Here is a 24,655-nt window from a genome sequence, read left to right on the forward strand (position 1 = left end):
GGGAACTTGGGTTTCATTGAAGACATACATAAAGGCAAGCGAGTGCTTACCCTAGCATGCAGGCAATCAAGCGGTCAATAGAATACAGTGGACGGGTTAAACCACTTAATTTGTTTCAAGGAGATAACCAGGCCAGCTTGGTGGCCATGGGGGGTTTTAGCCACTTGCCTTTGCTATCACAACAAAGTAATATTCTATTTACTCTGTATGTGGCCCCATTTGATTGCACGCACCAGAAAATATATGGTCTCAGCATGTATTGAAAGCCTACGCTGGGTTTTAACAAACAATGCAACATATAAGAGGGCCCTTTTGTTGAGTTTTGTGTGTGTGTGTGTGTGTGTGTGAGGGTGGGGTGGGGGGTGGAGGGGTCCCTCTCTTTAGCAGCTATAACCTGATTTCCCTATTTCCACGCCTGCAAAAAATACAACAAAGCCAACCAGCATTTTTCATTGGAGTTTAATCCTTGACCTTAATGAGGACAGGTGGTAGAGAAAATGGATGGATGGATGTTCTTGTATACATATAGGCTTAAATACATCTCCAAAGCCAATGAAACAAGTTTTTCAGTGAACAGCAAACAGGCGTCTGTCCCCCGTGGCCCATGGACCTTTCATTCCAAGCACCCAGGGATTAGACTAAAGCCATCCCTCTCTTTCTCCGTTACAGAAAAGTCAGTTCAACCTTCGAAAGTCTCCTTGACTTCGTGCAGTCTTATGTTTTTCATTTAAGGAGGATAGACTTCATAGGTTTCACGGGTCCCTATCTGTCTAAAGCAGCAAGCTGGCACGTGCGATCGCTTACTATCTTGGGGAAATTTAATTTCCACCTATACCACCGTCTTGATTTAAGTGGTTTAAGTAAGAGTCCTGCTTAATAGGGATTTAGGATATTCTCAGCCAAAACATTTGGTGCATTGGCTGCCACTTCCAAGCAGCCTGGCGAGACATATAGCATCGGATGGTTCTCGCTTTCTGGAATTGGATGGGGATGAAGCTGGGTGGGGGAAAGCTATTAACCTTTCTTAGCGCAGTGATTCCAAACCAGTGCGTCAGAGCATATGAGTGTGCCATAAGAGATCATCAAGTGAGCTGTGGGAAAGTAGTCCATTTCAGTGAATTTGTCCGAAAAGAATGTGTATCGATACATAATGTATCTTTGTTTAGCTATCCATGCCAGCAATGACATCACAGGCAGAACAATTAACTGTTCTTTCAATACATGGCAGAAGGCACATAATAAACCTATATAATCTCTTTTTGTTTGGTTGCAGTGGATTATTATTATTTTTTGCTCATGTAAAATATAATAAAAATTAGAAAACACTGTTTTTTCAAGAGCTCTTGGGCCATAGGTGTCAGATGTGACGGTATAGTAGCCCTATAATGACAGTCTGACCTACAAAATACATGAAAAACACTCTTTTTATCCCATATGTCTTATTTTGCGACCCTCTCATCATGCGTACAACACTTTTCACTTGGTTCTACTATACAACTACAGTACTGTACATTTATAGTCAGCTATTTATAAGAGAGCCTCATCTGCACTCGTACCAGAAAACACAATTTTTCCATATCTCCTGACCTTGTGTTTCACGATAAAGGCACAGCACTTGTTCTTGTATCACGTCAACATACAATTCGAATGCTATATCCACGTGTCACTCTGTAGTGAAGTCCAACCTCTACATTGTGTATTCTCCCATTTTATATGAGGTCAACTGAGCTTTATGCCGCTATAGTTTCCCACTACTAGGGGAATATGAATCGAAAATGCTCCAGATATGAAGTTCAACTGAAATTGAAGAGCAAGAGACATGGAGAGAAGTGCAGAACTAATACTGGCCCCATAAACCCTATGTCTGAAGGAGACTCTTTTATAGAACACTCCTTGAAATCAGTTCTTCTCTTCGCTATCATACCTGGAGAATGGCCTTGCATTTGTGATAAAAGAAAAGTATTTACATTTGTCTGCGAGCTGTTTTGCAAAGATTTTCTTTAATTCAGGAGACAAGGGCTGAGTATTTTCTTTTATTTAGGTTTTTTTTTTTGTATTTGGAAAGGGGCAACTTCAATTAGTGAGTTCATTGTTCTAGTTAACACAGTTCTTTGACAAAGGCGTTCTCCTCAAGTGGGAGGCGGACCGTCCTTGACCTGTTTAAGATGGTGAGCTCTGAGAAGAGAAGTGATGGACTGGGCTTTCGGGAGAGACAGATAGACAGAGATGGACAGACCGCAGTGCCTCGGCAGCCCGCTGCATCTTGGGAACTGTCAGACAAGATAGAGGGAAAGCCTCCAGAAAGCTGATGACCTACGACCCCTATCTCTCTCACTGACAGTCAGGATTTAGTTTATGCATTTGCGGACACATTTTCTCTGCATATCCACACACACGCTAAGTAACAGACAGAAGCAAGAGGGATGTACCGATGCACACATCCAACTATAACCTCAATTTGCATTTATGTGCAAGGTTGTTTTAATGTTATTGACTAAGTACAGGCTCAATATATATTTTTGGGGGATTTAGGAAATGATTAGCGCTGTGATGTCATCGCTCATGTGGAAATCGGATGTATTTTGTGCACATAAGGTCGTCCCTTGAATACACATATTTTTGGCAATGACCAAAGGGTATGTACTAAATATTAAGAACTACCGTTATATATTACGAAGTCAAACGTTTTTCTTTTCCCTGCAAGTGCACTGTACACTGTTATGCATTACCTCAAGTCTATTGTTCCATTTCGTTGGATAATTTATTGAGAACTGAAAAGGTACCTTCTTTAATTCTTTATATTCATGTTTTCCTGAGATAGCCAACTCTCCGCTAAATCTTACACGTGGGTGTCTCTGTCAGTTTAATGTACCTGAGTGTCAAGTTTATGATTATCCAAAGCCCAATTTACATCGAGATCAGTGCATTATTTCTTATTAGAAAGCTTTTTTTTTTCTTTCTCAGGTGTGCAGGACTCACCGCATGCATAATAAAAAGCGTCTTCAATGGCAGAACTTTGTTTTAAAAAAGCCTAGATATTGGTTCATATTGTCGCTTGTGTACAGGTATGCTTCGCGACTTCAATACATTCCATTCCATTAGAATGCTGCAAGTTGATCGAAAGATGAGAGGGTTTGTTTCCTATTGGCAAAGATTGTCGTGGCTGTGGTGATAACTGAGAGTGAAGGCAGCTGATGTACGTGTGGATTGAAACTGAACAAGCTGATGGCCTTGTGACCTGTGTAACTCCAAAGTAACAACCTTCACTCTGAGATCTAGAGTTGTACCCCTATCCAGAACCAATCCAAACAGACACTCCCGAGACTCTACTTGAAATACTACACGCGTCCAATTGAAATGTGGCAAAATGGAATTTTCCTACCTTATTGACACATTATGCTCCTTTACCCTGCTGCTCTTGCTCATTGTTGTCCAGATGCGTCTAGCGCCACATATGTTTCTGGGCCTAACACGAACGAGTCACTGCATCACAAAGCAGGTGCACCTAGTAAATGCATGGCTTGGCGTTCATGCTTGAGCTACCCTGTGTCAACAGTGGCATCATATAAATGAAGCTACACCGGCTTAAAAGAACTTATACTCGATTACATCCTATTTTACCTCCGGTGGCTATCGAGGAGGGTGGTAGTTTGTCAGCATTTGTGGTTTTGTTCTATATGTCCAATTCAAAAATGTAAATGCATTTGTCTCAGTGGGAGTCAGGCACACTTTCTTGTCTTTCTGCATCCCGCCATTTCTCCTAAAGCATTGTTATGTCATGGTCAGTTTGTGAATGATAACAAAAAGCGAGGCTTTACACTCAGTCAAAGGAGCGTTTTAGTGTGGAGTCAGCAGCCGAACATGATATCTCCTGTGTCTGGGGAGCCTTTCTCTCATCAACCTGCACAAACACAACCTTCATGCACTTTCCTTAGTTACCACTTGGGGGCACAAATGAACAAGCAACTAACAATGAACCTGATTATTAGAGCGTTACTACTGAGATGATGTCATTAAATGTAAATGCTGCACAACGCAGCATTTCTGCTACTGTACAAACCAAAAATTATGCTGTTCTGGGTAATTTTTTTTTTTTTTTTTTTTTTTTTTTTTACTGTTCGTGTATTAATTATTGGTACTTGACAAGCAGCCATTATATATATTTTCTGACTGGGCATCATTATGCCGATTGCAATTCATAATTACCAGAGTACAAACACATTCGTTTTTGCAAGAACGACTGCACCACGCTATAGAGGCTATTGAAATTGTGTAAAGTCACAAACACACAGTCACAAGACCTTGTCCCCTGGGCCGAAGAAAACCTGCTCTGCAATGCATCGAGGATTTCCTTTTTGAATGCTCATTACTTTCAGTGGTGAGCAGGCTGGGCAGTAGCAGAAACAGTGCGAGTGTGAGTCTTGTCTGCTTCCAGTCTGAACTTTAAACACTTAAGCAACCTTCCGAGCTGAACCCGATCGGGTTTGTCAGCGGGGCTTTAATGTCCACATGTTCTCTCCGCTTCTGCAGCACACACTGTGCACCATGTCTGCCATCTGCAGACCCTCTCTTGTGACTAATGGCCCTTTATTAACAGGCAGAGCAAGACCTTAGCACAGAACAAAGTGTACTGTATACAATCGTATATCGTTGTGTATGAACTGCCTTTGTGTGCTGATCTTTGTGTGCAGGATCACGCTTGTTAAATTGTGCCTGCAGTAAAGAGCAAACTATGAAGGCTGAACGATTCTTAAAAATAAGTAAGGAACAAATGGAATATTGATGTAGTTGTTGATTATGGGGAATAACATCAAGTTTCCTCTCAAAATCAACAGGGATGAAAGTGAGTGGGTTATGGAGCAGAACAAGAGAGTTCTTGAAAAAGAGAGTAAAAATGAATGTAGCTGTTCCTTAATTTTTTTATCCCCCCAGTATCTGTATTGAAGAGAGTGTTGAAGAGAGAGGGAAGGGCGGGCGGAGGGGGGGGGGTCGTTGTGGAAAACGGAATCAGAGCTTGGGGGCATAGCTCCAATTCCTGCAATGCTCTTAGGCTCCAGTGATTCACTATGTGCATGCTGCCCATTTGCATAGCCACTCTCGCCTTTCGCTTCCTGGCTGGCTGCTGAGCACCCCTCCCTTCAGTCCTACTCCTCCCCTGCTCTTTCCCTTTCTCTCCCCGAGTCCTCCTGCGCACATCTTCTGGAACAGCGCGGTTGATGCTGCCTGCGAGTGAGCGTGTGTTTCCTGCACAGGGCTTTTTTTTGTTTTCTTCTCCCAGGTGCGACTGTTTCATTGAGAGCTCACATCTCTGGATGGAGAGCGTCTGTGCTACCTGACTAACCCACAGGTGCACTAAAAGCCGCATAGCAACCGTCCAACACATGCAAAAGAGACTCGGATTTAACTATGTTTCCATTCCTCTGGACCACCTTTGAGAGCACAGGAGGAGAAGAATGAAGGAACGATGGGTTTTGCTTTTCTGAAGCCTTCCACTTTGTACTGTGCCATTGAAGCTGGCTTATTCTTCCAGTTGCATCTTTTGGAATACAGTGTCTTAGTTGTAAGATGTTACTAGTTTCATAAGAAAAAAAAAGCAGATCAGTGTGGGATTCAAGGAGGGGATTTCCATCGTTTTTTGAAGTTGTCTTAAATTTTTGATTTTGCTTTAGTTTATGTTTTTTACTTCTTTCCATCTTTTCATGCTGATGTGGATTCCTTAACTCGACATAAACCAACAAGAAGTATAAATAACATAAAAGACATTTTTGTGGTGTACACTTTCTCCCCTGTGGATCTGTCTGTCAATCTCTGTACACTGAGAATTTGTGAGGTGAGAACTATGGGCTTTAAAGATAACTGAAGTCCCATCTGAAATCTAAAGCCTCAACAAGCCACTCAAGAAAGATGCTGGTGGGATGGACCACTCCCCTGGTACCTCTGGAAGAGCCCCTTCACCACAATTGGGCTTCCCTTGCCCACCTGGTGTTGTGGATCACTGCTTTGGCTCTGGGCTCTGTGGCAGGGTCAGAACCAGGTGCAGTGGAGAGTCTCCACCATGTTCCACTCTCCCAAGAGAACAAACGTCAACATATTGTGCCTATTGCTATCCACAGATCCCCTGCGTCCCTAAGGGCTGGGCACAGTGAGTATTCGGTCCAGTTTTGAATAGTGTTACTCCTTGAAAAAAAATTTGTTGTGAACGTGCATCAACCATATTTCATCTTTGCACTATTTATAATATTGTGTGTGTGTGTGTGTGTGTGTGTGTGTGTGTGAGAGACACACACACACACACACACACACACAGTATAATATTGTGTGTACACACACACACACACACACACACATCATCAGGTTTAGAGTTTATCCTTTCTTTGTCTGCCTCAGCAAAGTGCCCTTTATGTCTCTATGACTGAGATTAGCCATATCCCTTTCTCCAAATGCTCCACTGTGTCCAGATTAGACAGGATTAGAACATTGTGGCGCTCCGTGTTGCCCAAGGGTGTTTGGGACGGACAAACATGTCGTCTCCAGCTCTGCAAGGTGTTAAGCCTCTTCTTTAGGCCCATCTTGAGTGCAAAGAGGACCTTTATATCCTCATGGGGCCGCATTCATACTACACTGACAGACCAGAATACTTCAGAAATACAGGCGTGAGTTGACACAATCACTACTGTTGTGAAGATGATGTCATCCAGATACACCCACTTCACATGTATGCTCCACTGCAGTTCTCCTCAACCATTTTACAACTCAAACCATTTTCAAGTAACTTTTTTTTTCTGTCCGTGCTTAACTAAACATACAAAATGCATAGTGAATGCAAATCACCCCAAAAGAAAATTCATGGGCGCTCTGAGCCGTATTTCCATGTGGCGAAGCAGTTTGAAATAAATCCAGTCCTCATTAGAGAGCTAATAGCCACAGTAAGAAGGTGTTCTGGTGTTATTGTTATTATTATTATTAGTATTAGTATTATTATTAATATTATTATTATTATTATAATTATTATTTCTTGACAGTGTATTGTTCTGCTTTGTCATCATCCAGTGTCTCTCTGCTGAAACATATTTGAGTTACAGAGTTGGTTAACTTGTAAACCTACTTCGCCAGAACACCAGAAGACACAGATGCTCGTGATAAAACAAAACAACTCTGACTCTGACAAAACAACATTTTTTTTAATTGAATATATTCCCAAAAGACAACTGAGAACAGATTCTCATTTGCAAGGCCAAACTGGCTACAGACAGCAGAGTAAAACAATTTGTAACCTGTAACTTGCACAACTCAATTGAAAAGAAAAATCCATTTTACCATCCGCTTATCCTTACAAAGGTCGCGGGGGGTGCTGGAGCCTATCCCATCTGTCTTTGGGCAGTAGGCGGGAGACACCCTCAACCGGTTGCCAGCCAATCACAGGGCACACAGAGACGAATAACCATCCGCACTCACACTCATACCTCGGGACAATTTAGAGTGTTCAATCAGCCTGCCGAGCATGTTTTTGGAACGTGGGAGGAAACCGGAATACCCGGAGAAAACCCACGCAAGCATGCAAACTCCACACAGGGAGGCCGGAGCTGGAATTGAACCCAGTACCTCTGCACTGTGAGGTTCCAACGCACTACCGTTATAATGTACACATAACCACTGGACCACAGAGCCACCTTGAAAAAAAAATTTTTTTTTTTCAAAAAAAAAACAAACAAACCAAATAATGTGGTGCACATCAGGGTCGCTGCTGTGTTCAAAATTAACCAGTCAAACCAACTCGAGAAATGGCAGCCAACACACACCTTCTGCTGTTTCCACCATGCTACAGTGTAGAATATGGTGTTCGTTTGGTGATGAGCAATGTTGTGTTTTTACCAAAACTTTTGGAGTTATATGCAAAACATTTCACCTTTTTATTTTCATCAGGAAATAACACATTTTGGTGCATGTTTTTGGTAGACTTTTTTTTTTTTTTTTTAAATGGTGTGGTAATTCCGCCATGGTTATTCCCCCCCCCCCCCCGCCCCATCTCAATAACACGCTGTCAACGTCACATTAATCGTTGAAAAAGTGTTTTTCAATTACACAAACACAGACAATTGAACAGGGATGTAACGTTAACCTTCTATATACACTGTATATGCAATTAATTTTTTTTTTTTATTAAAAGAAAGAAAAAGTATAATTTTTTAAGACAGTATGGTGAGCATTTGGTTAGCATGTCTGCTTCACAGTTCAAAAACATGCATGTTGGGTTCAGTGAAGACTCTGAATTGGCCGTAAGTGTGAATATAAGTACTGGCATGGAACGTACTGATCAACAGCCGAGTGTCAGTCCACAGTTTGGCTGTTTGGGTACCGCTGCACTAATGCCCGTTTCTCGATCAGGAAATAATCTGCTACTGATAAGAGTAGCGCAAGCCATGGTATTTTGAGTGTGTGTTATCGGACAATTGAGTTGGTAAAAGCAAGGTGAGGTACACTACCATACAGAGCCCCTCGGAAATGATCAGGTTAACTCTTACGGGGTGTTTGCTGGCCACGAATGACCGGTCTGTGATAGACAACGCTCAGTTCTCCCCAAAGATCCCGAGGGCACATTTCATGACCTAATATTCAAGAATCTCCTCTGAGCCGTTATTAAGAGTTTACTAAGGCACAGAGTGAAGATAAGCTCTCTCGCTAATGTGATTACATTTCAGGTCGAGCAGCATGTGGAGGGGTACATAAAAACAAAATGGAAGTCATGTTAATCAACATGGTACCTGGCTCTAGGATAAAGCCTGCTGTTGTCTTTGCTGTGATGCAAATTACTTGATTTTCATGGGGTTTGTCTTCTCTCAGGCGTGTCTGTTTACAGCTGCAATTAACTGCTAACAGTTGTTTTGATTATATTCGAAATTCTTGTGCAACCCTCAATGATTTTGCCTTTTTTTTTCCCTCCATGTGCAAAACAGACACTTGTGTCGAGATGTTAAAGTCCACTCATATCCACCGTGTTCACATGCAGTATATCCACATGCCTTTCACTGTTGTTCCAATACATTTAAATATGATTATGTGATTTTTTAAACTGGACTTGCATTGCTATGATTAAATTTGGCCATTTTGTATTTTACTCTACTGTATATCATTTCTATCTGCCCATTTCACCAGCAGGAATTGAAAATTTAATGTAAAATGGGTTTGAACATAACTTTGCAATTTCAAATATATTTTGGCTCCTGTGTGAACACTTTATTCATCTAAAAACAGCATTTGTGAGGTCAATGGTTACCATTGTTACAGGAGATATGATTTTCTGATTCATCATAAACATGCTTAAGGTATTTGATAGAATTGTGCCCTCATGGACAGTGCTCTCTGCACATGCTCAAACAGAACAGTGCCTTATGTAAAATGTCCTCAGATTTATAACAATACAATTGTCCAAAATGTTTGATTATGATGATGAATGAAGATTGAAGAGGCTTGACTCAGTTTTGAATGTTACAACTAACATTCGGTTGGAGGGCAGACATTTCTGTCATATCACTATACGGCAGAATAACAGATGAAGTGGGGTTGAATGAAGACTTGAGAAGTAAAAAATAAGAAGTTTGAGTCTTGGGAAAAGGAAAAATTCCTCTGAGGTGAAAGAAGAGAGAAGGGAGGATCTGTGATGTTGTTCTACTTGCCGGTATGTTGTGGGCTTGTTTAATATAATTACTTCCATGTCTCTGAGTTGATGCGACAGTGTGAAGATGACAGTATCTGTGCTTCTGTGAGACAGTGGTGGTGATAGCTGTGCTGATAGGGATCTGGGTACATGTTACTGTAATCTAGAGGGGGCCTAGATGGTTACTGACCCATGGATAAGGGACTGAAGGCCATACTAGTATTCTCTTTTCCCTGTGATGGACAGCATTTCCCTCTATGTATGCACATAGGTTTCAGCTCTTTAACCTACTTGCATCTGACGGTAACCGATGGAGAGTGCCTCCTCTCATCTCCTCTTTGCTAGCCTTTGTTCCCACAACTCTCTTATCTTCTTTTTTCCCTTCCCAAACCGCCTTCTTGTTGGTGTGCAGAGCCCATCCAAGCAGACTGAGTGGGTAGTGTTTTTGTGCCTGCAGTGGTCGGTGTGGTTCCAGTGAGGACCACACTATAGATGGCATGAAGGAAAATGAGACCTGACTGTGCGTGTGGTGAGCAGGGAAGGTTGAGCTGAGTAATGTGTCCGGTTTCAGATTAGAGACTTGGAAGATGAGAGCATGAACGAGGGAGAGAAAGAGACCCCCTCCATTGGTACTCAAGAGGATATGTGCCCCTTGAATGCCTGGGTCCTGCCTGAGTTTGAGTCAGAGAGTTCTGTCGGCTTGAGACATGGTGTAATCATCAGCAACATGTTTTGTGCCCTCTGACATCCCGACAGTCTGTTTAGACATTCCGGCTCATGTACTTTAAGATAAAAAAATCTATCATCTAAAAATATTGGAGAACAAATGGCAAATTGTTAAATACATTTGAATACTGAAATTGAACATAGAGTACAGAATAATGAATTATGACAAAGAGTACTTTGAAGTGAATTCAATTTGGACGTGAGTCGTGCTTTGCGGCCATCTTGGGGAATGTCGGTGGTGGGGGGGGGTTGTCAGTTAAAAAATTATTTTGGACGGGCATTTTTAACTATGGGAAAAACCATCAGTTCATCTCACCTTTTAATTGTTATTTTTGAATGGGTAGTTATTCTCAACTGTCCAGCGATCTGATCAGCGATATCTGATCGGCTTATATTATGCAGATGTTATTCTTTTTTTACTGGCCATCATATCGTAATTCAATGATCCAACCAATAATGCTATTGATTGGATCGTTTCAGCCACAGTTTGTCCCACATATACATTTAGCCGCGGTGGGCTGCCACAAATGAATTTTGGCCACTACTGATAGATTTAGCATTCCCTGTCAATATGTAACCATAACCATCTGCTCATCAATACCTATACCGCTTGCCTTTGTGATACAGTACCAAGCCTACATACTGTAAAGTCCTCAGGATATTCATAGTTTATCATTACGCTGCTAAAAGACGTTTACAGGAAGCGAACCACAGGTACACGCAGTGATTAATTGTATTTCTTACACAAACACAATTGAGAGAGTGTAAGTCAGTTAACTCCACTGCATTGTCCACAATAATACCATTTTAGAGTTGGAAAATTAACTTTGTGAGACAAATGAAAGTACATTATATACAACTGTTAAGTCACACATCCACTATAATAAATTTGCTGACCTGCTGAGTCAAGGGATTTGTGTTGTGTCACAAAGGAGGTCTGCATGGATTGCAGCTCAATCTTGTTGTTCTTGTCAACTAGTTGAGACAGAATCAGTAATGCCCCTGCTGGTTGCAGTCAACAAGGGAACTGCATTTTTCCCCAGAATTATTTCTTGCATTTCCACTGAGTCATCAAAAGGCTTCATGTTCATTGCTTAATCAGTCAGCCATCACAACTTATGCAGTTAAATTGTATGAATGACTAGATGTGTTAAGCATTACTGTGCTGCAGGCTAAGATAAAGTGCTCAAGAAAAGCATGAAAAAAAATAAAATGTGTTTTCAATGTTTTGCTGTCATGGGGCAAAAAAAAAAACACGTGCACATTCACCTCCCACTTAGCCTGCAGTAATTGACTGCAGAAATGGAAAATTGATCAGCACACGCAGGGCGCCTCTCAGGAAATTACAATTTAGTAAGAGAAAGAGGAATTATTATGGCTATCCTTTGCACAAATTGTGGGCCTCGGGATGTGGGTTGTCAGAACTTGTTTCTTTGCAGTATACAATTGCTCACCTGCAGTCGAGTGACTGGCCCCTAATCCACTGTAAAAGGATTGAGTGGGATTTAAGCAACCTCATTGCTCCTTCCATCTCTTCGAGCCTCCAGTCTCCTGGGAATGACTGATAAAAAAAACATGCTTGCTGAACAGCAAGGTGCACGCTAATATTAGCATATATTGAAACACAGTGTAGGAATACAATGCAAACCCACACACATTTGTTCACGTCTTGTTGTTTTCTATTTATTTGTTGGCAGCTGTGTGGTTTCCCCCGCATGTGGTAAATATCGGGAAGGCAAATGATGCATGTGCTTAAATATAGCCATGAATATAAACAATACATTTTTGCTGTCTGAAAACTGTGTACACTACAAGCAAAACATTGTTTTACAGCAAATTATAAAATGAACACATCATAAACCTATTGCCTCAAAACTATGTTGTATGTGTAAATGGAATAATAGTTTGCTAATCTTTAGTTTACGATTGGTAACATGATAAAACAACACGCTTCCACAAAACTCACAAATGATATTTTACATTGGATTCAGCAGCATTTATAGTTTAATGACCATTTCGGCCATCCGATTTTGACCTGGATGCAATAATCTGTTCAACACTACCTTCAATATTAAGATCAGAACATTGCACTGAATAGCCAATGTTGTTTTCACTTATTAAAAGTAAACGTTGGTGATCATTTTACAGTATGTGTTTCCCAGAATTAACTGTGTTATCATTTAAATCTCCCTGCTGTTTGAGGCTAAGCAAGAAGCAAAGCGGATGTCAAATTCTGCAATTAAGGCCAAGGCATGCTTGCTATCTCTTGGGCATGACTTACAAAGGGAGTAAACATTGAAAAGGAAACAAGATGACATAAAAACTGTACATTTGCAAATTGGTGTTTGTTTGGAGAACCTTCCAGAAATGCCTCAAACATACAGTACTATGTGTATACTATGCTGGTTATGATCTACTTTTGAGCTTTGCGTTAAATGTTGTCTCAAGTTACTACATGAATATACTTGGACAAGTGGAACTCGTTTTCTTGTTATGTGTGAAATCTATAGGATGAGGGGTCCATGGTAACCTTTTGTAAAACATGTACTTGTATATGGTCTGACGCCCCATTTTGAGATATTGTTGGGGGAAGCGGAGCAATAGTTTCAAGTTTATATCTGGTGTTCCTATCTTTGTGTCTCGTCTTGTATTCGCCGAAACAATACGCCCGAAATCCCCCTGGTTAATTTTAGTGCAAGGCGCCATGGTAGGAACGGATGTGATGTCACGCCGCCTTCCCTAGCACACATCAGTTGCCGTCGAGTGACACGCCGGATCGTTGTTGTTGTCTTCAGATTGTCATACAGTCCATACGTCATACAGACGTCTCTACTGAAAATAGTCATTCAGCATTTGTTTTTAAACAGCCAATTTGCTACTCAATCCGATTCACCACCAATGTGTGTATTGCCCTATTTCTTGCACTTCTTTTTTCGCTTGTTATTGAGACATCCATACGCTTTGCATGCCCCCATGATTGCTTTTTCATAGACCATATATTGGTCCAGATTCACCTTTCAGTGACGCTATGTCACGTCTCCACTTCCTGTAGACCAAGAAGGAGCAAGTATGTCTGTGTGTGTTAACTGCCATGTTGTCTCGGAGAACCACATGTACCCTTTAACAGGATTGAAACAAGGTGGTACAGTTGTGCTGACTATTCCTAATGAAAAGATGAACTCTTTCTTTAAAGCGCAGTTGCTCCTTGTGATCCGAAAGCATTTTTTTCCTGCGGACTACATCCATGCTGACGCAGGTTGGGCTGCACATGGTGCACAAGCAGCGAGTTGAGTCTCATATCAGAGCCCTGACCCTGGACTCTGTTTTCTGCCTCCCCTTCACTGTATAATTATCTCTTGCACTTTTTTCACGAACGAGAGCAGCAGACATGCACCACATCTGCTTGCTCTCTATAGAGAAGATAGCAGAGATGTTTAGAGTCCGGGATGTTTGGTTCATGCTCGCACACAGGCTCACTGAACCCAAATAATGATGACACTAATGTCTCATGGCACACGATTCTCCATACAGGCTTTTTTTAAGCAGAGAATCAAATGATGCTTCATTTTCTCTCAGTCTATTTTTTGATGTGTGCAAATTAAACGTTGGATGCAGAAAAATCTAATCAACGTTTGCTGGCGAACGAGAAGGCTGATCTGAGCCCAGTGAAAGAGTGCATTGTGTATTTGCTGCAAACCAGGCAAGGTGATGATGAGAGAGTAAATTAGAAGCTGTCAATACTGTGGGACACCTCTATGAGCGCCAAGGAGGTTGGCCGGGATGCCAGATATGCAGCTGGTCGGAGCAACAAAGGGCCCGTTGGATGTAGTGCTCCGTTAGGACACTGGGTCTTGTCAGCTCAGCCTGGATGGGCCATTCTGCTCCACAAGGCTCGTGTTTCACTTTGGGCTTAGGGCAAGTGAGCATGGCAGCGGAGGGGGCGGACTGCTTCAAGGGACACTGGCTGACTGAGCACTCATGGCACAATGTTACCAGCCCAGGGGCGACTGCTTTATCCTCAGCCTTGAATTGATGGGCCCTTACCATGAAGAGCATGATGAGGTGGCCAGTATGGCTACCCCGCGGCCAGTTTCTGTGAGGTAAAGCTTATCTCAGCAAAGCAGTGCGAGGATAAATGGCATATACCACAACTGTATTGTGTGGAAGATTTCACAGTATTAGCCATTTGACAGTCAATAAAGTGATTGTTGAAGAAATTTGTTGAAGAAGTCCATCATGCCTTGAACATGATGATTTGGGCTACATCAAAACAAATCTTCTCCTGACAGCATTTTTCTTCTCACTGGTATCAACCAGGAGTTCAGAACATTCATAGAGTGATTCTTCTATTTCCAAAGTATTACATCACCAATATCCCAAGTGATATTTTTTCAAGGAAATTGAATGAAATTCTCATATAAATCAATATAATACTTATATTAGACCCTATATGTACAGCACATAAAAAAAAGCATTGTCTTGATGCTCCTGTTGCTACACAGAGTGCAGACTACTTTCTTTTACCAAATTGTCAGATGAGTCAGGGGCGAGGCAACTCAGCACCGGAATGCCCAGACAGGCGCAACACAACCTCAAACACGCTACACAAGACTTGCGCTGGCGCGAAAATGAAATTCCACCCGTTGTTACGGTGAGTGCACGGGCGCCAGTCTACCAAAATAGCACGCCTGATGTTCGTGCAGTTAAGATTAGCTCTGGGCAATGAAGTGTTTAAGTATATATTATTGGCTGTGTGATACAGTATATATGCCAAAATGCCCAGACATAAGATAGCACAAGGTTAGCAAGCTGCCTGCTCCCTGGATATACAGTCTTCAGCACTTGCGTGTTGCATAGTGTTTTCCGCTGAGTACAAAGAGAATAACTCAATTTCTTCTCACCTCGATGAAGGTGTAACAGGGAGATTTATCACATGAAATAAAGAAAAAAGGAGTAAATAAGTGAAGCTGATACTTTAAGTGCATTAATAGGTTATTGTAATAGCAGAACAGGAGCAGTTAAGGAAGTGTCTTAAACACTCAGTGCTGCACATTTAGCAAGACTGCTGTGATATAGTTTAGCAATTTACAACTAGCAATTTACTGAGAAATTGTCAACATTCCTGTCACAGCATCATCTTTTATTGGAGCTTTGCACACATTGCCACATTAACCATAACCTACTGTTCATTCATATTGTAAAATGACAAAAAGAAACTCACTGCATCATACCCTCTGGAACTGAGCTATACCAGATTGAATCGAATAGTGATCCCACTGAATCGAATGAAATCAAATTGTTTCACTGAAGTGGCTCCCCTCATTTCTTTTGAATTCAGCGCAGACAGACGCCCGCGGTCTACATCTCATGTTAGATGCAGAAGATTGGTCCGCGCAAAGTACATTCAAAAGAAAGTACAAGAAGATCTCTACTTGCAGATGATGTAAAGTTGGCTGCTGCAAAGTGGGCACTCTGAGACCCGCCTTCTGCCCCCGATCGTGCGTCCCTGCGGCGGTGCATGTCATAAGACGTGTGGCATAAAGTGGCATAGACACGCCTAGAGTGCATGCTGAGCCACCGAACACAGAGCAGCTTCAGTCATTGGACTCACGTTTGTCATTATGTTGATACATGGAGTTCAAAAGACAATTAAATAGCTATGAAGCCAAACATTAGCGCTTATAATGCCCCATCGTATTTGCCATCTTGTCAACTGAGCTATAAGGCGATCTAATTGTCGACACAGGAATGAGGCAAACGGTGCATGTGGGTGTGCATGCAATGATTGTTTTTGATGTCGGTAAATCCTAAAGAACGTTAATTGGAGGTAACTGCTTCACAGACACTAAAAGCGTTTGAATGGGAAATGGTCTCCTCATAAATCGTTTTAACGACTTCACAAGTATCAGGAATAGTAATCCAATAGAAATCATGATGACACTTAATTGTTTGCCCACCGTGAGGAGGCCTGAAGAAAAACCTTTTATTTCTTTTTATGGTATACATAACTGCGTCGTCGGTTACAAATGTGAACCAATTCATTTATGTCACACTCAATGGTGTACTGATTTGGTGGCTGTTACTCCAATTAAGCTCATTTCCATTGTAAAGACATTGTGTATTGCTTTGATGCCACCCCCAGTATCTACTACGGATACTATTATGTATGGGTATACTGTATACAGTACCGGGATAGTCAATCCCATTTTGAAATGGTATATAGATTTATGAAAATGATCAATAAACAAAACAAAAAAAAAAAAACCCACGCATGTCGGGTAATCTATTTTTACACGGCCAGATATTACAGGAAGGCTTGGTAGCGAAAAGGGAGAAAGATGTGTGACGTGCTGATGGAAAGCGGATCTATAAAGCCTTGTCTCCTTTTCATATTTCCATCACATCTATGTAATTATGATTGGATTCTTTCCTACTTTCTCGGAAGAAGTGGTAATATGAGGCTCCTTATGATGGTGGTGTTAGAGGTCAGCAGAAAGGCGTCCTGTGTGGGTGTGATCTTTAGCCAATCATACCAAGGCATGGATGGACCACAGCCAGTGGACTCGAAGGGCCGTCACTGACAATTCAGGATTACCTCTTCAGCACACAAGTAAAACGCTCTCATACTTACTAATAAATTACTTTCACACACACTATGAAACACTTTCACACATGGGACTGTTTTTTTCTTTCTCTCATACATTTGCAATTGAAACACTCTAACACACACAATTAAAGTGGTCTGACACACACTGCGGATGGTTTTTTTGTTTTTGCTCATTTCCAGAAATGCTCTCACCCACCACTAAAACATTCTCATACACATCACTGAAAGACGGAAGCTTTCTTTTTTCATTCCCTTACTTGTTTTTAATAATTTGGGTCATGTTTCAACAGTCCCTTGAGGAGTGTAGCTTTTTAAGACCATTGATGGAATTTTAGATGTTCATTTTAAGATCATTACTATTTTTTTAATTTATTTTGTATGATCTGCCGTTATTAGGTTTGTTAACCTTCTTATCCCTTGACTTGCTGTTGATTAACCAATGTCAGCAGCAAGATTTACTCTGTAAAGTCCTCTAAAATAAGCACGGTTTTAGTATTTTTCTCTGAGATCACAATATAGTGTCATCCAGTTCAAGTGAGTGTCACATCATTTAGAGACACAGAGAGGGGACACAGTTGCTTGAGGGTGATGTGCGCGCAAACAAAAATGATTTAGAAGAGCTTAATTGTAATAATGTGTAACATGGAGCAAGTGTTTGGTAGCTCCGAGGAAAACTCGCAGACAGTGCTAGCATGAAATTGCTCTGTTAAGAGGACGATATCCGTCATGCAGTTGTGGAACAACAGCCCCTAGACTTCATGGGAACAAAATATGCTGGCCTTACAAATCTATTACACAAAGTATTTTCATTTGGTGAATACATCAAAACGCTAAATCCATGTGGTGAACATGACTGCTAAGTCTGATTTAATTTTACTTCATAAATTGTATGCTGTTCGACAAAATACAACAAATCCTGCCACGGATCTTCTGGCATAACATTTGTTAATCACATTATTGTTAATTAATGTTGCAATTTGTTTTTTGGATTTTTTTTTTTTTTTTTTTTTTTTTTTTGCTAACGCATGACAGTGTATTGACCAAAATGAGGAAATGAGAACAAAGCAGTCAGCGGAATGGCACTCTTATATCACTGCACTATGGAGAAAAGCCAGAGGAAAGGAAATATAATAGAGGGATAAATGCGACATTTACTGATAGCCTTATATCCTTGTGAACTAGTTTACAAGAAAATATTGGAATTACAGTCAGAATGATTTATAATCAGTTGTTCAAACTCAGGCTGTAAACTTCCTATCGCCATGAATATTAACACACTCCCTCGCTTGTACTGTACCAGCTTTCTCCTCCTTACTCTCACAGGCAGATGTCATCTCACAGCACTATTTGCAATTATTGATGGGGAAATTTGGGATTTTTTTTTTTTTTGCCATCTCCATAGATGCATATCCTTTCTCAATCACCATCACACATACAGTAGTTAGATACAGTTAGTGCAGTCTTAGGTTCTTCTTACTGTACATTTGCAGTTTTGTACCCAGGTTTGGACAAAATAAAAAGGCTCATGGGGACTCTCCAAAGTCGTTCTGTAAAAAAACATCATGAATAACAATTGTCAACAAAAATGTTGTCCAAAAGCTTCAGTTCATTGACTATTTTAAAAGCTGAGATGTTTCGTCAACGTGTACGCTTGTAAAATGTTTTAAAAAATGTGCTGATCCAATATACCGCACGGGCAGCAAAATCAAACCAGAGTTCATTTTAACCGAGCGAACGTGACAAGTGTGATCATAATCTCATTGTGCTTCCTTATGTCCTAGCAAAGGAACAAACTTATGTGACTCACACCACCCGGCAAAACAGACGTACAACGGTATGCTGGCAAGCATTAAAACTACTCTGTTTCCATTCATACACAGACTCCCATTTTTAATTGACCACTTCCTTCATCATTTGAGAAAGCATCACACACCCATCTATTAGAGGCATCGTGCCGCAGGGGTCTCTCGCACTGAGTAGCAAGGTAATTAGAATGACTCCACTATCTTCCTGGTCGTGTCCATGGTCTCCTAAAGACAACAATGTAATTTGTGGAGACAGGAAATAGCCGGTGCGGAGGTCACCAAAAGCCATAATTGGACCAGTCAGTCAATAATGCTGCAGCCTTTGAGGCTACTAATGAAGCACGAGAGACATGACCGTGCATGCCAGTTTCTTGGGCAACGGAGACATGACTGCACACTCACCAGCATTCAGATGCATTGCTGTAGTGCTGAAGCTGAGTTGGTGAGCAGTATTATTTGGAAAGCCGCAGCTGTCCAACCCTGAGAAGAAAATGAAGGCGCGTCTTGCTTCTTCAAGTATCTCAAATAGCACAAGATTGAGTAGGAGTGCACTGTATTAATATGTTGTGTTTGTCGTTGTCTTGTTTTTCTTCCAGCTGGAACAACGTACATATTCGGGCGAGATGGCGGTATCATCACATACACGTGGCCGCCAAACGACCGGCCCAGCACAAGGGCAGACCGGCTAGCAATTGGCTTCAGCACTCACCTAAAGGACGCCGTCCTGGTGAGGGTGGATAGCTCCTCTGGTCTTGGAGACTTCTTGAAACTGCACATCGTAAGTGGAGAAATATACTCACTCGCTACCAAGCAGTGTTTAATTTGCTGTCATAAGAAAAGGTCCCTGCTAGATTCCAATGTCTTTTCCAAATGTTACGGCTTTTTCAGGTGTTCGTTTTCGAACAAGGGTATTTCGTTTTCGTCCATCTCTGACTTGGATATAATTCAGCTGGCTACCACATAACCTGTAGCTAAAACGCTCTTACTGATAACACTAATGCTAAAATGAATAGGGCTCCCCCGCCACCCATACGTAAAAACCTGTCCGTAACACCGGAACCTCCAACACACAAATGTGTAATTGGTTGTGCTTTAGCCCCAAGTGTCTACACACTATCTACACAAAGTCATTGTGTCTTGATATAAGCAGGCCTGTTCTGAGGAAACGGAACATCTGTCTCTGGGTCTCACTGATGTGGAAATGCATTTTGGGCATTTTTCTCTCCAAGCCTTAGGTATTTTTGACGCACAGCTCATCATCCGAGTGTAACTAGCCAGTTTAAAAGGCGACAACCTGTTATATACACGCCGTTAATTTCCAAATGTCATGCCGGCACACTAACAAGACACGAAGAAGAATGTGAATTAGAGTACATGCGCAGAAAAAGATCAGTCAGATGTGCCAATGCTGTGATTCAGTGTTTTTAAATGATCTTGCAGACAATTGGGCAAAGAGGGTTTTTTTTTGGGGGGGGGGGGGGTATAGACTCCTTAAATTACTATAATTGTGCATTACCTCTTTTACATTCAGGAGCTCGTGGTTGCTTGTTATATGCTTCACAAACCTTTGCAGCTCATTTGAAAACTGAGTGCAGGTGATAACCGTTTCTCCATTGCACACACAATAGACAACTGTCATATAAAAGTATGTTAACAGAGTCCAAAAAAGACCTCCAACTGATGAGCGGACATTTTTCAAAGTAAAAGCCGTAGTGGTGTAGGTCATATCTAAATAGTAGATATATATAATTTGACATATATATAGATATATCTATATATCTATCTATATATACATATATATATATATTTTTTTTTTGTTTTGTTTTGTTTTGTTTTGTTTTTTGGTTATGTAAAAGAAAAGATGACCTACGGAGGCCAATGGGAAGTCTTGGTGGGCAAAAATTCGACAGGAAAGCTTTTGCGGCTCACAGCAAATTCATGTGTTGCCTTGTTGTTGCAACATTCAATTGACAGGGAGAAATTGTTGATAAGCCATGTTCTACAGGCGGGGGCAGTGGGTTGTGAGAATTCCTTCCCCTCTCGCATCACCAGTCACTCCGTTTGCCTCCTCATAATTACTTATTCATTAATGCACAATATTTTGGCAGGCTCTGAGACTGCCGCATTTTGTTAGAGAAAATGAGAAAAGGAACTTTTTAAATTGCCCCAAAGAGACATGAAGTAACAGAATCCCAAGTTGGTGTATTTCACTGATCCAGTTTGGACATTAAATTAAAAAAAAAGAAAAAAAGGAACTCTGCAGCTACTGTATGTGTTTTATTGACTATGAAAACAATCCTATCTGCTGCTGGTGTTCATTAGAATGCATTCTTACCAACCAACATACTGAAGAATGATTCCCACAGATACCCCCGCTCCCTCACTCCTCTTACTCCCTCATGTTGCTTCGACTCCTCTTTAGTGGAGGAGTGTATCTTTAGCTCTATGAGATGGGATTAGACCAGATTTCTCTATATACACTCTCCCACACCCCCTTTCCCCCCCAGCCTCACATACCTAATCGCAGCCTCCCATTTCACGATGACAGCAAAATCATCGGGCCTTGAAGGACGCAATCTCAGTTTGCACTTTTTTTAAAGGAGGAATATGTGGAGACTGTGATTTAAATGCAGCTCAACAGAGTTGTGATCCCTCTCCCTGCTACTCCTTCTTCATTGCAGAAAAAGACAATGACAGTGAAATCAGTGAACCGTCACCTGTACGGCGATTACTCTCCTCTAGCTCATCATTGTAGCACATATGGAAGGAGGACTCCATTTTTAATCATTTTCGTCTCTTATTATAACGCTGCTCAATTTATTCGCCATGGCGCTGCGCTATTTCCATTAGGCTGTTGGAACTAGTCTGCGACCATATAATAACACTTGTCTGTACATGATAAAAAAGCCCTCGCACGTAGATGTTTAAATAATAAATCTCTGCAGTGACATTATGCATTCGGGGTGTACTGGAAACTGACTATAATCACGATGTCTTGTTTGGTGAATGCAATTAAGATTATTTCCCTGGATGCAATTCTAGTTTAATTGAAGAATACCACCATGCAAGTCTACATTGTTAAAATGACTCAAGCACTTAGTAATTGTGCCATGTGCAGTGTTCAGATTCTTGGTGAGTCTGTAGTTCAACTTCGACTTCAAAATAAAAGTCGTCCTTGAAGTCTTTGTAGAGTTTGGTCCAGACCTTGACCCAAACGCCTTTTCAAACAGACCCAGATCTGTTTGTTTTTTTTTTAATATTATTTTGGCCATGAAGAGTAATTTAACGGTGTAATGTTTTGGAGCCTGACGTTAGTCACGGATCATTAAAGTAGTAAATATAAACACCAATATGCATTCCAACACCTCCCACATGACACAACTCAGTCACTTTAATTGTTTATTCCTAGCAGTTTTGCAGGTGAATAAACAATGAGTGGGTGTGTGAGGCAGGCAAAAGGAGGAGAGAGACTAATTTCAAGATTAACAGATGATTTCAAGGTTAACAGGTAATGATGTGCTTGAAAAAAAAACAAACAGCATTTAAAGCAACAGTATATAAATAGATATAGTTGCCCACTTACACTCTTCTTTTTATTTTTGATACATTCATTTTTTGCTCCAGTGTTACAGTTCATTTTCGAATTGTATCTGCTTTGGCATTTGGTTGGTAAAACCTTACAGTTTATGCACCGGTTTACAAAAGAACACTGGTCAACACACTGAAAAGTGGACTTTTCTTTGTCAAATTTAGCCCTGCGTGCATGAACACATTTTCCCATGGGCTTAAACACTTTTGCTCTTTCACACTCCGGAGACTGAGGTAGGTCCAGCGTCCCGTGAAGGTGAAACATCGTATTGCGCATTTTGATGCAGTTAGCTGGCCTGCGATAGCCCAACCACAGCTGACTGGTGCTGACAGTGCGGGACATACCTGGCCCACAATACTCATCGACACTCACCGACTCCCCAACAGGCCTAATGTGTCCTTATTTCACAGAAGGTCCAATATCACTATACAGAGCGATGCAAGTAAACTTTTTTTGAATTAATTTTTACACCGGTTCCGAATCTGCCCTCCAGCACATCTGGTTTTCATAATAATGTACCGTGCGGTCGTAACAATGATATAATGTGTGATACAGTGATATATTGAGTGATATTTATCGATTAACGGTTAGCTTCAGCTACAGGTAGATTTGGTTTGCTAAACGTCACAGCTATGAATTGCAAGCATGGTGAAATCTGTTTTGCGCAAGCTTTTATAGGTCCAAATTAAAAACAAAAAATGAAAATATGTCAACAACGTGTTGTACTAGAAAAAAAAGAGACATTTTTAGGGCCACATAAAGCCATTTCTGATTAAAATAAATGCTGCGGACCAGTGTATTATATCATATTAATTGGCAAAAAATATCCACACCAGCAGATATTTTTCTTTTCACCTGCAAGGAGCTTTTCTGCTGTGTGTGTGGTTTTTTTTGTTTGTTTGTTTAAACCGCCGAGCTCACACTTCTACAACTGTTACAGTCAGTAATGACATAATGATGAGTACTATCGAATCATTTGTCTTGATGTGCTTCATTGTCGGTCGTCAAATACGTTAACGTGACTCGCCTGTCTGTTTCTTTTCACTCGGGAGCCACTGCTTTATTGATGGACCGCCAAACATGCAAATTATTTTTATTGATTTTATTTTATTCAGAATAAAAAATGTATGCTCTCCTTCTAAGTGTTGTGTGTTAGACGGAGGAGTGCACACATCAGCGGTGTGCATATCCGATGATGGCACAATTGTTATTTGAGGTATTTTTATATTTAAACTATGCTACGATTTTCAATTGGATTTGAATGACATTCTTAAGTCTCAAGAAAACGGCACACTCCGTGATTTACAGCCTGCCTCTTACTAGAAAGAGTCATGCTTATTTGATGGTTGTGCACAAATTGGGAAATTACGCATGGTGGTTGGATGTGTCAGAAGTCTGGACAGTAGAATGCGTGTAGGTGAAAGGTGCACAAAGCCAAAGAATATGACCCTATGTGCTCAACCGGTACTAAATTTTTTGAGGTATCATTCGTGTTTTTCATCCCAAGCAACAGTTCTCTCCATCTTAATACAATTTGTCTATTTTTAGGAAGCCATTCACTCTGTAAAATGGTGGCTTCTCTGTTGTTTTCGTAGTTTGCTATCAATGAGCAACGATATGCAGCACCATTGGAGGCTCTCCTCATTCTCCTGCAAGGTCCCTAGAGGTCCACTGAGCTTGTATTGTGCCTGCTCTCAAATCTCTGTGTGGGGGGTTGGGGACAATTCCAAGTACTGCCTTCGATCCCTTTCTTCTAATTGCCAACAAGACTTTAAAAAAAAAAAAAAAAAAAAAGACTGGCAATGAAGGCACTCAGGCTAAGACAATGTACTGTGAAGTTAATGTATTCCACAGATGAGAGAGGATCTTGGAGAAATAATGACTTCTCTGCTGGAGCATTGCTCCCCTTGGTTCTGTTTAGCTGTCTACTAGAAAGAGGATTTTCTCTCTCTTGTGGATCACAATTTTACTGTAATTTCAACTCTCACTCCGTATCCTAATAAGAAAAAATAGCTCGAGGAAAACGCATAGCCATGAGTAATGTATGAGAAGCTCTATTTGTAAGATAGAAATGTTTTGGTTTCTGAATACAGGATGCACAATTTTGTGCTGAATGATGACGGCAGATTCGGATTTGATGCTGAGATGAGAGTGAGACCTGGGAGAGGAGCTGTGAGCCTCTCGAGGCAGACTTTGTCACGCTATCCCCCATGCACTTATTAAACACACCTGCAAAGGGAATGTATCTTACACCTATTTTCTACTCCTGTTAA

The 24,655-nt window shown here is 41.0% G+C and overlaps 1 protein-coding gene across 16 annotated transcripts in view; it reads left to right on the plus strand.

The window, feature by feature from the left end:
- The window catches only part of LOC109516230 (neurexin-1a), a 193,625-nt gene that overhangs the window by 106,242 nt on the left and 62,728 nt on the right, over positions 1–24,655 (plus strand). For 12 of the 16 annotated variants that reach the window (XM_019870587.1, XM_019870588.1, XM_019870597.1 and 9 more), the window contains one exon: positions 19,390–19,571. In XM_019870587.1, coding sequence (XP_019726146.1) covers positions 19,390–19,571 — 182 coding nt within the window. Of the gene's footprint in view, positions 1–5,170; positions 6,143–19,389; positions 19,572–24,655 lie in introns of those variants that run through there. The other 4 variants (XM_019870599.1, XM_019870600.1, XM_019870602.1 and 1 more) reach the window with 1 other exon arrangement.

The sequence above is a fragment of the Hippocampus comes genome, unplaced genomic scaffold (assembly GCF_001891065.2).
Source record: "Hippocampus comes isolate QL1 unplaced genomic scaffold, H_comes_QL1_v1.1 scaffold76, whole genome shotgun sequence".
Taxonomy (NCBI): Eukaryota; Metazoa; Chordata; class Actinopteri; order Syngnathiformes; family Syngnathidae; genus Hippocampus; species Hippocampus comes.